This window comes from Oncorhynchus gorbuscha, linkage group LG10 (assembly GCF_021184085.1).
Source record: "Oncorhynchus gorbuscha isolate QuinsamMale2020 ecotype Even-year linkage group LG10, OgorEven_v1.0, whole genome shotgun sequence".
Classification (NCBI taxonomy): Eukaryota; Metazoa; Chordata; class Actinopteri; order Salmoniformes; family Salmonidae; genus Oncorhynchus; species Oncorhynchus gorbuscha.
This window is the reverse complement of record NC_060182.1, coordinates 82,721,828-82,734,718: the sequence shown is the minus strand read 5'-3', so window position 1 is coordinate 82,734,718 and position 12,891 is coordinate 82,721,828. Positions and strand designations below refer to the sequence as shown.

General features: G+C 43.1%; 1 protein-coding gene across 5 annotated transcripts in view; it reads left to right on the top strand.

Annotated features, from left to right (window-relative positions):
- LOC124046654 (MAX gene-associated protein-like) overlaps positions 1-12,265 on the top strand; it is a 29,305-nt gene extending 17,040 nt beyond the window's left edge. For 3 of the 5 annotated variants that reach the window (XM_046367276.1, XM_046367272.1, XM_046367273.1), the window contains 10 exons: positions 1,629-1,919; positions 3,655-4,550; positions 4,811-4,933; positions 5,242-5,880; positions 7,349-7,486; positions 7,926-8,037; positions 8,124-8,390; positions 8,538-8,684; positions 8,788-8,871; positions 8,989-12,265. In XM_046367276.1, the coding sequence (XP_046223232.1) occupies positions 1,629-1,919; positions 3,655-4,550; positions 4,811-4,933; positions 5,242-5,880; positions 7,349-7,486; positions 7,926-8,037; positions 8,124-8,390; positions 8,538-8,684; positions 8,788-8,871; positions 8,989-9,437 (3,146 nt within the window). In that variant the 3' untranslated portion in view covers positions 9,438-12,265. The remainder of the gene's footprint in view (positions 1-1,628; positions 1,920-3,654; positions 4,551-4,810; positions 4,934-5,241; positions 5,881-7,348; positions 7,487-7,925; positions 8,038-8,123; positions 8,391-8,537; positions 8,685-8,787; positions 8,872-8,988) is intronic. The other 2 variants (XM_046367275.1, XM_046367274.1) reach the window with 2 other exon arrangements.
- Positions 12,266-12,891: the final 626 nt, after the last annotated feature.

Sequence of the window (12,891 nt, the reverse complement as noted above, 5' to 3'; positions counted from 1 at the left end):
CTGTTTTGCAAGGAGGAATGGGAAAAAAATGTCAGTCTCTCGATGTGCAAAACTGATAGACATACCCCAAGCGACTTACAGCTGTAATCACAGCAAAAGGTGGCGCTACAAAGTATTAACTTAAGGGGGCTGAATAATTTTGCACGCCCAATTTTTCTATTTTTGATTTGTTAAAAAAGTTTGAAATATCCAATAAATATCGTTCAACTTCATGATTGTGTCCCACTTGTTGTTGATTCTTCACAAAAAAATACAGTTTTATATCTTTATGTTTGAAGCCTGAAATGTGGCAAAAGGTCGCAAAGTTCAAGGGGGCCGAATACTTTCGCAAGGCACTGTATTTTGGTTGCAAAGAAACTGAAGATCTCATACAATGCTGTGTACTACTCCCTTCACAGAACAGTGCAAACTGACTCTAACCAGAATAGAAAGAGGAGTGGGAGGCCCCGGTGCATAGTTGAGCAAGAGGACAAGTGCGTTAGAGTGTGCTGAAGATGTTTAGCGGCTTCACTGCATACTTTTAAATATTAAAATAAAATAAACAGTATGAAAAATTAACTATGCAAGAGGTTTGTTGTAGGCACATTGGAGTAGAATTCTATATTGCATTGACAGGTACGACTCATACGCAACAGACTTGTGCGCCATAACCAATCAGTGCTGTAGTAGGTCTATATGCAAATAGACAATTGCCATATATGGATCTCTGCCATTTACTTAGAACTGGACTGTGTTTACAGCATGAGCATGTCAGTAGATGTGCTTGTTTTGAGATCAAATAGAGAGCTACGTGTAGCAACATGGGGGAGTTATTGCTTCCTACAAGAGCACAACATTTGCATTTATAGACCTCTTTGAAAAAGGAGTCAGGTAAAGAGCTTTTTTTTGTCTTGAAGGGACAGTGTTTTATTTTGAGACAGGCTTAAATAAGCTATGTAGCCAATAGGCAGAGGGTAGCATAATTTGTGTGATTATCTGTAATATTGGTTTGAGGAGATGGTTCTTGCATCAAATAACACAAAAACATTTTCAGTCACGTCCTTGACTTTAGGATAAGTGAATAAACAGGTCAATGTCAAGCCCAGCTTGTTTTTTTCTCTCAAAAGTCTCATGGCATGTAGGCCTACATTGAATACCACACATTGGCTGCTACTGTAGGCTGATAGTACAGCTATTTCCATGTTAAAATGTTGTGGGATGCATTTTCTCCATTGTTTTTTGATGGTAGGTCACTCAGGTAGGCCATAATTATGATCAAATAGCCACAGAAGCCTACTTGACCACTGTAAAAACTGTAACGAAAAGCGGTTACAGCCCCAGTGTTCACAGTAAACGCGCCGGAAGTTGCATACATTTTTCACAGCGTTCAAGTTTGAGCTCAGCAGACCAGTAGAAAAAATGAGAGGGAACATTGGTGGTGACCTTCATCCTATTACCCCTGCCTGCCTATACCCTTCCCTGTCCATCTCATCCTGGGTTGATGCTGCGTCTCGTGCTTCACTGTCACACTGGCATCATCAGTGTGTGATGTGATATGAGGATTGGTGTTTTTTGGGGGGTCGAACGTAGTTTCATGGTTATGCCCATGTTTTCCATCATTAATGAAAAATCCCCCACTTTGTTTACAGGTGCAAACGTATCACCCCAAAATGCGTCCCCCATCAGTGAAGTAGTTACCAGTCCCCCGATGCTCTCTGTCCCAGGGACCAGTACCTCTGTCAGAATGCCGTCTCCTCTCACATCCCTGACCCCTATCATGTCCCTGACCCCTCTCGCGTCGGGTCAGAGAATGGTGCTGCAGCCGGTAAGGAACACCTCAGCGAACACCCTATACAAGAACCCCAAGGGACAGCTGATCCAGCTGGTTGCCCTCAGCCAGCTGAAGGCCCTTAATCCCAACCTCGTCATGCACAACAAGGGTGAGTGTCGGACAGTTGATTATATTCATGCCAAGGCATTGCTGCTCTTTCACATGCATGACTGACTATGTTGATGACTATGTTATGAAACAATGACTTGGACATTTTAGGAAGACCGATCAAGGATTCCCATGTATAATAATTCATCTCCAATGAACCTCTTGATACTATCCATCCCGGATCCGGGATCGTGAATACAGCCTCAAGCTCATTACCATAACGCAACGTTAACTATTCATGAAAATTGCAAATGAAATGAAATAAATATGCTAGCTCTCAAGCTTAGTCTTTTGTTAACAACACTATCGTCTCAGATTTTCAAAATATGCTTTTCAACCATAGCAAAACAAGCATTTGTGACGCACAATTGGCCTAGCGTTGTTCCGGGTTAGGGAGGGTTTGGCCGGTAGGGATATCCTTGTCTTATCGCGCACCAGCAACTCCTGTGGCGGGCCGGACGCAGTGCAAGGTTGCCAGGTGCACGGTGTTTCTTCCGACACATTGATGCGCGCTGTGTTAAGAAGCAGTGCGGCTTGGTTGGGTTATGTATCGGAGGACGCGTGACTTTCTGGAGTTGTAGCGATGAGACAAGCTAGTAGCTACTAACAATTGGATACCACGAAATTGGGGAGAAAAGGAGGTAAAAAAGCAAATAAATATTTTTTAAATGATACCAACACATCCTCTGAGAGCAACTTCTCCCAACCATCCAGGAACAGTTTGGTGACAAACAATGCCTTTTCCAGAGTGATGGAGCACCTTGCCATAAGGCAGAAGTGATAACTAAGTGGCTCAGGGAACTAAACATCAATATTTTGGGTCCATGGCCAGGAAAGTCCTCAAGATGCGGGTGGACAAACAAAAACCCACAAATTCTGACGAACTCCAAGCATTGATTAGGCAAGAATAGGCTGCCATCAGTCAGGATGTGACCCAGAAGTTAATTGACAGCATGCCAGGGCGGATTGCAGAGGTCTTGAAAAAGAAGGGTCAACACTGCAAATATTGACTCTTTGCATCAACTTCATGTAATTGTCAATAAAAAGCCTTTTACACCTATGAAATGCTTGTAATTATACTTCAGTATTCCATAGTAACATCTGACAAAAATATCTAAAGACACTGAAGCAGCAGACTTTTGTGAAAATTAATATTTGTCATTCTCAACTTTTGGCCTCGACTGTACACAAAACATTTAGTGACAAAATCATCAGTAGATTTGAAAATGCGATTTAACCCCTTTTTCTCCCCAATTTTCGGGATATCCAATTGCGATCCAATTATGATCTTGTCTCATCGCAGCAATTCCCCAATGTGCCCGGGAGAGGCACAAGTCGAGTCATGCGTCCTCCAGAACATGACCCACCAAACCACGCTCCTTAACACCTGCCCGCTTAACCCGGAAGCCAGCTGCACCAATGTGTCAGAGGAAACATCGTTCAACTGATGACCAAAGTCATCCTGCAGGTGCCCGGCCGCTAGAGCCAAATAACACAGCCTGGGATCGAACCCTGGTCTGTAGTGATGCCTCAAGCACTGCGATGCAGTCGGGAAGCCAACCTCGTAATTTTTATGTGCACTATGTCATTATGCACAGACGTTTATCCACAACAATCAATTTGATGGAAACATCTCTGATGGGGAAAATGCGCATTTTAGAATATTCAGATGAAAATATGTCGCAAATTGGATGGAAACCTAGCTACACCTGAACTTTATTATTTTTTCTTTTCAGGTGGGATGATCATTTTAACCATGCCTGAATGCTTGACCACCATGAACAGCTCCACCTCCTCTCTCACCACATTGGAGAGCAAGGGCCCTGGTAGCTGTGCTTCCACCATCAGTACTGTCCCCCTTGTCACTTTCCCAAAGACCCAGACTGCATCCAGCACCACTATCACTGCCCCTAAAACCACCCCTGGTTGCGTTAGTCTCTCACCCACCGTGACAAATGGTGGGACGTACACGTTGGAGATTGTTCCTCAGACAGGCAACAAGGAGCCCATCATCATCAAGTGTCCGGAGGTGCCAGCCCAGGGCTCCTCCAAGGTGATGCCTGTAGTAGGGGGTGTTACTGTGCTGCAGCCTCACCCGGAAACCACAGTAATTACTGTCAAATCCCCCACAAAAACGGTTAAGAACACAGGTGTCAAAGCTGACAATATCTCCACAGTGACCTCCAATGTAGACTCTAATGTAGTCTCTGAGGTGTGTAGTTGGATGCAGCCTTTCCAGAAAACCAAAACGCCTCCTAAATCCACAAAACCCCCTAAAGGATCCCAGTTTAAATTTATAAAAGCTGATGCTATCTCCCCAGCTCACTGCAATTTAGACCCTAATATCCAGCCTGGGGTGGTTATAGTGCCGCAGCCTCCCCCGAAACCACCTATAACCCAGGTCACAACGACAGGGATCAAAGATAACACCTCCACAGCAGACTCCAATCTCCTTACTAAGATGGTTCATGTTGATGACCCCTACCAGACATGGACAGGAAGACCGAAGAGGAAGATGGTGGAGGATGAGTACGATTTGGATGATATGGATGAGAAGACAGACAACTCATCTGACGAGACTGATTCTGACGACTCAAGTGTTAATAAAGAGGAGCTCATCGACGTCATCGGTGTAAGAACCCTTTTAACTTCATACAACATGTCTGTTTTGAGACTCTAGTTACCTAAATCTCATATTCTCTAGTTTTTAGACTAAACAGTAGTAGTCTGTTTCTTTCTTTCTTTGTTTGTTTGTCTATTTGTGTGGTCTGAGTAATTTCTGTGTAAACAGTCTGTTGTTCTGTACCTCAACGATAGCGCCATTGTGCCTTAGTTTTCATATTCAAGTCTCCAAGACTCCATGATAGAGCTTCATCCTGTTGCATTCTGTAGAAACAGCTGAAGCACAACGTGGACGAGAGGCATCACCGTTTTGAGCTCCATGGGTGCTTCCAGCGGCTGAGAGAGACACTGAAACTTGACCAAAAAGCTGTGAAAGTGTATATCCTTAAAGAAGTAAGCACCTATAAAGGGATGGGTAACTTTTTCTTAACGTTTTTGTTTACTTTAACTTTATCCAAACCATTGTTCATTTTGTTCAATTTAATCATTCCTTTCATTAATGTGTGTCCAAAATGGCACTCTATTCCCTATATAGTGTACTACTTTTGATCAGAGCCCTATATAGGGAATAGGGTGCCATTTAGGACTCAGTCAAGGTATTTGTATATTTTAATAATGTGGTCGGTCAGAGGTGTTCTTTGTTTTGTAGAAGCGTCTGTCAATCGATTAAAAAGTGAACTAAAATAAATGTATGTTATCAGGCGACAGAGGAGATCCAAATCCTGACTACGAAAAGTAACGACATGGAGAAGCTAAGGAGTTCACTGACCCTGGAGAGAGCAGCTTATGTCAAGAAGATGTCCCAGTTAACTGGTAATAATGGACACTGCTGTAACATTTCAGCATTCAAAAAACATTCAACCAACATCTTTCCCTCCACAGGAGAGTCTGAGAAGCAGATCCTGAGGAACATCCAGTATGTTTGTTCCCAGCAGAAGAGTGAGGAGCTACTCGTCAACAGGAATATGGAAGGAGTTCCCAAAGACTCCTCTGCTGCCTCGTCCTCTTCAGCCGTCTTGACCTGCAGTGAGGCCAGGTCGAGACCAAGACCAAGGCACATGGGAGGAGTGACAGCAGAGAAGGAGGAGGAGGACAGGGAGGAGGTGATGGAGGTGGTAGACCTTCTGGAGGACACGGAGGAGGACAGAGAAGAGGTGATGGAGGTGGTGGACCTTCTGGAGGACACAGAGGAGGACAGGGAAGCGGTGATGGAGGTGGTGGACCTTCTGGAGGACACAGAGGAGGAGGAAACGGACAACTCCTCGGACGAGACAGAGGATTCTGCCGATGACGACAACAACAAAAACAACAACGTTAAAGGGGACGTCATTAACATCCGTGTAAGAACTGTTAAACCTCATTATAAACTGGGTGGTTCGAGTCCTGAATGCTGATTGTCTGTGGTATATTTAAGCAATAGGGCCCAAAGGGGGTGTGGTGTATATGGCCAATATACCACGGCTAAGGGCTGTTCTTATGCACGATGCAACACAGATTACCTGGACACAGCTCTTAGCCGTTGTATATTGGCCATATATCACAAGCCTCCGAGGTGCCTTACTGCTATTATAAGTACAAATGTGATGTTTTGTCTTACCTGTGGTTTACCGTCTGATACACCGCGTCTGTCAGCCAATCAGCATTCAGTGCTCGAACCACCCAGATAATAACAGATCGTATACCACGGGTATGACAAAACATGTACAGTGCCTTGCGAAAGTATTCGGCCCCATTGAACTTCGCAACCTTTTGCCACATTTCAGGCTTCAAACATAAAGGTATAAAACTGTATTTTTTTGTGAAGAATCAACAACAAGTGGGACACAATCATGAAGTGGAACGACCATTTATTGGATATTTCAAACTTTTTTAACAAGTCAAAAACTGAAAAATTGGGCATGCAAAATTATTCAGCCCCTTTACTTTCAGTGCAGCAAACTCTCCAGAAGTTCAGTGAGGATCTCTGAATGATCCAATGTTGACCTAAATGACTAATGATGATAAATACAATCCACCTGTGTGTAATCAAGTCTCCGTATAAATGCACCTGCACTGTGATAGTCTCAGAGGTCTGTTAAAAGCACAGAGAGCATCATGAAGAACAAGGAACACACCAGGCAGGTCCGAGATACTGTTGTGAAGAAGTTTAAAGACGGATTTGGATACAAAAATATTTCCCAAGCTTTAAACATCCCAAGGAGCACTGTGCAAGCGATAATATTGAAATGGAAGGAGTATCAGACCACTGCAAATCTACCAAGAGCTGTAATCGCAGCAAAAGGTGGCGCTACAAAGTATTAACTTAAGGGTGCTGAATAATTTTGCACGGCCAATTTTTCAGTTTTTGATTTGTTAAAAAAGTTTGAAATATCCAATAAATGTCGTTCCACTTCATGACTGTGTCCCACTTGTTGATTCTTCACAAAAAAATACAGTTTTATATCTTTATGTTTGAAGCCTGAAATGTGGCAAAAGGTCGCAAAGTTCAAGGGGGCCCGAATACTTTCGCAAGGCACTGTATTTGTACTGCTCTAATTACATTGGTAACCAGTTTATAATAGCAATAAGGCACCTCAGGGGTTTGGTATATGGCCAATGTGCCCCGGCTAAGGGCTATTTCCAGGCACTCCTTGCGTCGTGCATAAGTACAGCCCTTAGCCGTAGTATATTGGCCAAATGCCACATCCCCTCGTCCCTTATTGCTTAATTATACAACACAGTTTGGTTTCTGTCTATTAAAATCTATTAGTTTTCTCTTGAGAATAATGTTTTTCTTTGGTTTTTAACTATGACTCATCTGTCTTTCAGGATGTTGAAGAAAGCGTAGAGGAGGAGGAGGCTGTAGACATTGAGAGTGTGGAAGACCATGCACAGAAGAGCACCACTTCACAACTGAAGGCAAAATACGCTAAAGAAGTGGAAGGAGAAACAGGACCCAGATTAAGAGTATGTCCCCCCCCCTCAATGTTATTACAAAGACATAAACAACCTTTTAATGCCTTCCTTCAATTATGCAGTTCTGGGAGGTACGGTATGTCACAAACAAGGTCAATGAAATAGTCAGCTAAATATTACTGACTTGTTATTGGCCTTATGGGGCCTGGTCAAAACTTTTGCACTAGTGAATAGGGTGCCATTTGGGATGCACTCTTAGTCTTGCCTTCCCGAGGATGAAAACATTAGTTGGTGCTGGGTCGCCATGTACTGAAGCGCAGCACAGCGTTGTCTCTCGTATGGGTTGTGCAAGTCCGAGTGCTAATGGTAACATTGAACCAAGAACACTGCAAATTATAACCATGGACAGTGAAATCACAGCACAGGCATATTTGTATTTAGTGAAGAATCTCTTCAGGAAATATAAAGTATTGTCTCTGTTATTTAACAGGACCGAAAACAAGTCCTTGACCTGAGAGACAAATGCGAGCGTCTTGAAAAACTGAAGAGTGGGCTGACCAGGGAGAGAGCTGGTGATATTAAGAAAATCTCAAAGAAATCTGGTAATGGGCTTTACATTTCACCCCCCTTCTCTCGTCTCCTATTCGGTCTCTCCTTCCTATAACACTGGCCTGTGTTCTCTCAACAGGAAAGACAGAGGAGCTCAGCATCAGGAAACTGCAGGACATCTCGACCAAACAGAAGGACATGGTGTTCAAAAGGAAGTGGAGAGGGCCGGCCTCATCGGTCGTAGCCACCTCAGTCCCCCACTCTATCCCCCAAAAGCCTGCATCCCAACGACCCAAGACAAGTCCCATCACACCACCTTCCAGTACCCACCCCTCAACGTGGCGTTCGCCGCGTGAAAGGACCAGACCTAACATCCGGTCTGGCAGAAAAATACAGCCTGCCCCAGGTGAGCCTCCTGTCCCTCTGACCCTGTTACTGTATCAGCACCCAATGGGCCAGGTTGACTTCAATAAGACAGACTGCTGGTCTAGAGACTGAACTTTCATGTGAAGAAATTAATCATTTGGATCCTTTTTTTCTGCCTCCCCACCAGTTCATGCTGGGTTTCTCCCTCCTAAAATGCTGTCTATAGTGGGTGGAGTGATCACATCTGAGCAGGTGATCGCCATGCAGCCTGCCCGTTCTCTGCTGCCAGGAGGACGTGTCGCTGGAATCAAAATGCGACAGTCTCAAACACCAGGTAGGCTTGTAGTGACTCAAGGCACACTGCACTGACACATAGTTGAATTGAAATATTTCCTGATTTGATTTGGATTTTTCTTCAATTTCTCACTTCTTTTTAGGCGTCGCTTCGGTCACCATCATTATCCCCTCAATGTCCGAACCCATTTCTCTCACTCCAACTTTTAATAACTGCAACAGGGGAGGTAACTTCCCACAGATGTTTTTACCGTTTCAATGTAGAAATCTTTAAATCTGATTTGAGTAGGCTGAATGTGATGCCATTGACACAAACAAAATTGCATATGTTTCCTATTTTTCAGTTCCTAATTTCGACAATGTCGTTTCATTGGTTAAAGCCCGACAGAACCAGTCAGCTCCAGGTGTGTCAGGGGGAGCTCAGAGGAGGCCAGCCCCAGTGAAGGGTAGGGGCAGTGGGTTGGAGTACGGAGAGGTTCTGGGGAAGCAGCTGGACCACGCTGTAGACAGTGTAGGGATCAACGATGCAGATGGAAACTCTGAGGAGGACGAAGACAACAAAGATGGTGATGGTGAAGACGAGAGCCTGACGTCTGTCCTCAACGAGATCTTCATCCTTCACCAGCAGATTACCACAGACAACAACAGCAGCCTCAGAGGTCCTCCAGTGGTCTCCCGCATACCACACACCGAGCCTGGGCAGATGGGGACTGTGAGGGTACCCACACCTCAGACAGACAGGGTGCTACTACCACCAAAGACAGAGAAGGCGGATCATCGGAGATGGAGATGACGAGCGCTCCCTCAGCCCCTTGTTCCTGAGACTGAATGAGGACAAGGGCCAGGAAAAGACTTTCAAAGGCCCAGGTCTGCCAATACCACAGGCAGAGGACCTTAAAGTTGGTTTTGGATCCAACCTGAAACCATCAGAGACTGTTTCTGCTCCTGCTGTCAACGGGCACAGCCAACAAGCAAAAGCATGCACTACAAAAGGTCAAGATGTACTGCAAAAAGCACTGACCCCGCCACTGCTGCTGCAGATGAAAGTTGGAGGCGTGGCAGAGGTGCTGGAGTCCAATGAGAAGCCGGGGGATGCCCTGACCCCGCCCCCACTGCTGCAGATGAGGTCCATGCCAAGACTAGACCCACGATGACTAAAGTGCAACCCTCAGACATAGAACTGAGAACCAACCTACTTAGGCCCAGGTCGACATTGTAGCCATCTCTCCTCAATACCCCCATTCACATAGGTCGTATTCATTCGGCACCAAACGGACAAAACTGACTGAAATGGGGTGAGACTACTTGAACTTGTCCAATGAGAAACGTTCATTTTTTGCTGCAAAGCATTTCTCTACAGTGTGACGTAATGAATATGACCCTTCTGGCTAAACCAATCGGGGATAACTACATTTACGAACATACATTTAGGATATCCTTGTGAAAAAAGTGATTTTGTTTTGTTTTTAGAAGCAACACTACCTAACGGGGCGTATCGGAATGACTGACATGACACTGTTCTGACAGTCAGGAGTTTTTGTTTGTTTTTCTGTTCAAATCTCCTATCTAGAAGTGTCTCAGGATAAGAATACAGATCTAGAATCAGTTTAACCTTTTAGATCATAATGAATAAGCTCACATGGATCTGATCCTAGATCAACGCATGTGTAAGACTATAAATACAGGCCCTGAACTGTTGCTTTTCTTTCCCTCATTTTAAAGAGGAGATGCAATGAATATTCTGTAATAGTAAGCTGCCAGGACCTTGGTATATTTAAGTGTGTCCAGTATGTTCTGCCTTTAAGGGTTAGACACATCGCACTGAATGTAGATCTGTCGTTTACAGCTTGTTGTTCAGCGCACTGTTGACGTCTTCACGCATGTTTCTATATGTAAAACCGGTTTGCACTCGGTTCACAAGTACTCTCAGCAGACAAACACTATTGGTGTGTTCGAGCCCTTAGAGTATATTATTTGTTCTATCAGAGCAAGAGGATTTGTAGACAGACATCTGATGGCACGGATGCCAGTTCTGTTCATAGTACTGTAATGTTGTGTGTGTATAGGGCCTCTGAAAAAATCCTGTCTCCATATTGGAGTGGGAGATCTGTTTCTTCATGTTTGTAGTTACTTCACCTTTAAGGAACATTTCATCTGTAATTATATATATTTTTTGTATGGCACACAGTTTTCTACACTAACTACTAACCGCTCAGTTTGCAGTGCAGACAACGCATCTCAACATAGAAAACCCTTGATAAATATTGTCATAATGGACAGGTAATTGAATCTGCAGCGCTTGTGACTTTTTTCTAAGAGCAGCTTCACTTCAGTGATTTATGTAATAATTAGACCCTGACATTCACTATAATATTAGTAGAAATGACTATGGATGCGTCCCAAATGGCACCATATTTCCTATATAGTGCACTACTTTTGACCAGGGCCCTGATCTAAAGTAGTGTACTATATAGGGAATAGGGTGCCATTTGAAATAATTTGTGTATTTGTGGTTGAATTGGGGAAAATGAAAGCTGTCGTTGCTGTAATAATTTTTATGTTGCTAAGAGATAAAGCTTGCCGAATTAAAAGCCAGCCATCTTGTTAAACTGCATCAAGACCTGTTGGTTAGAACCATATAGTGTAGATTGAATTTCTGTAAAAAAAATATATATATATAAACTCCCATTTTTTTTAAATAATAGGCCATGTAAATAATGACGTTTTTCCACTTTGAGAACGATGGTTGTTTTTTGTAAAGATATTTCTCATGTTTTTATATGGGGTCAATAACTGTTACTTTTAGGATGTTGACGTAAGAGAGAGGAAGATGCCTTGAAATAAAATCTAATAACGAACCTAGCTTGCCAGATTTAAATTTCTGATGCAGTTACTTTCTGACTTGAAATATAATATTACTGTAAAGATTAAGTGACTTACTGTAAATGTACATCCAAAATTGGACATTCTTTTTTTTTTTTTTTTACAGGAATATTGTGAAAGAACATGCAAGGGTAATTGGTAACTGATTGTTAAAATGCTAAGTACTCCTTCCTTGTTTCATTTGCCCTTTTTAAAGGACAGAGAGAGATCTGACATTTCCCAATCGTCCCCTGGGATCTAATGGCAAACTAATGACCTTATCCGTTACCGGAAAATGTCTCATTTCCCCTGTGAATTATAATTTACAGCAATTGGTGTGTCCCAAATGCCAACTCTTGACCAAGTCCCTGCCATTTGGGATGTAGGCATGATCATTTCTTCAGTTGTGACATGATGCCGTAGTGTGATAAAGTTTTTTTGAAATACAGCCTTCTCCAAGGGTAAGTGTTGATCAGAACTATCTCCTCCTTACTTCAGTTCTATTTTTGTTTAGAAGTTTGCTCAAAGGCGTTTATAAAATATTTAGCTTGTTACAGAAAAGCATTTTCTTTAAATGTTTTATTCGTATCGGAAATGTGATTTCATATCATAAATTAGAATATTAGACTATACTGGAGCATATTTTCCTGTGTATTGACATTTTATTATACAATTGTGTCTGGAATTATTGGATTTCTTGATAAAGGAAAGTGTTGGTCCCGTGTTTCATGAGCTGAAATAAAATATCCCAGAAATGTCCCTATGCACAAAAAGCTTATTTCGCTCAAATGCGCAGAAATTAGTTTGCGTCCCCGTTAGTGAGCATTTCTCCTTTGCCAAGATAGTCCATCCACCTGACAGATGTGGCATATCAAGAAGCTGATTAAACAGCATGATCATTACACAAGTGCACCATGTACTGGGGACAATAAAAGGCCACTCTAAAATGTGCAGTTTTGAGGGAGAGTGTATTTGGCATACTGACTGCGGGAATGTACACCAGAGCTGTTGCCAGAGAATGAAATGTTCATTTCTCTACCATAAGCTGCCTCAAATGTTGTTTTAGAGAATTTGGCAGTATGTCCAACCGGCCTCACATCCGAAGACCACGTGTATGGTATCATGTGGGTGAGCGGTTTGCTGATGTCAACGTTGTGAACAGAGTGGGGTTATGGTATGGTCAGGCATAAGCTACGGACAACGAACACAATTACATTTTATCGATGACAATTTGAATGCACAGAGCTACAGTGACGAGGTCCTGGGGCCCATTCTAGTGCAATTAATCTTCCAACATCACTTCCATCTTTCAACATTATAATGCACGGCCCCATGTCTCAAGGATCTGTACACAATTACTGGAAGATGAAAATGTCATTTCTTCC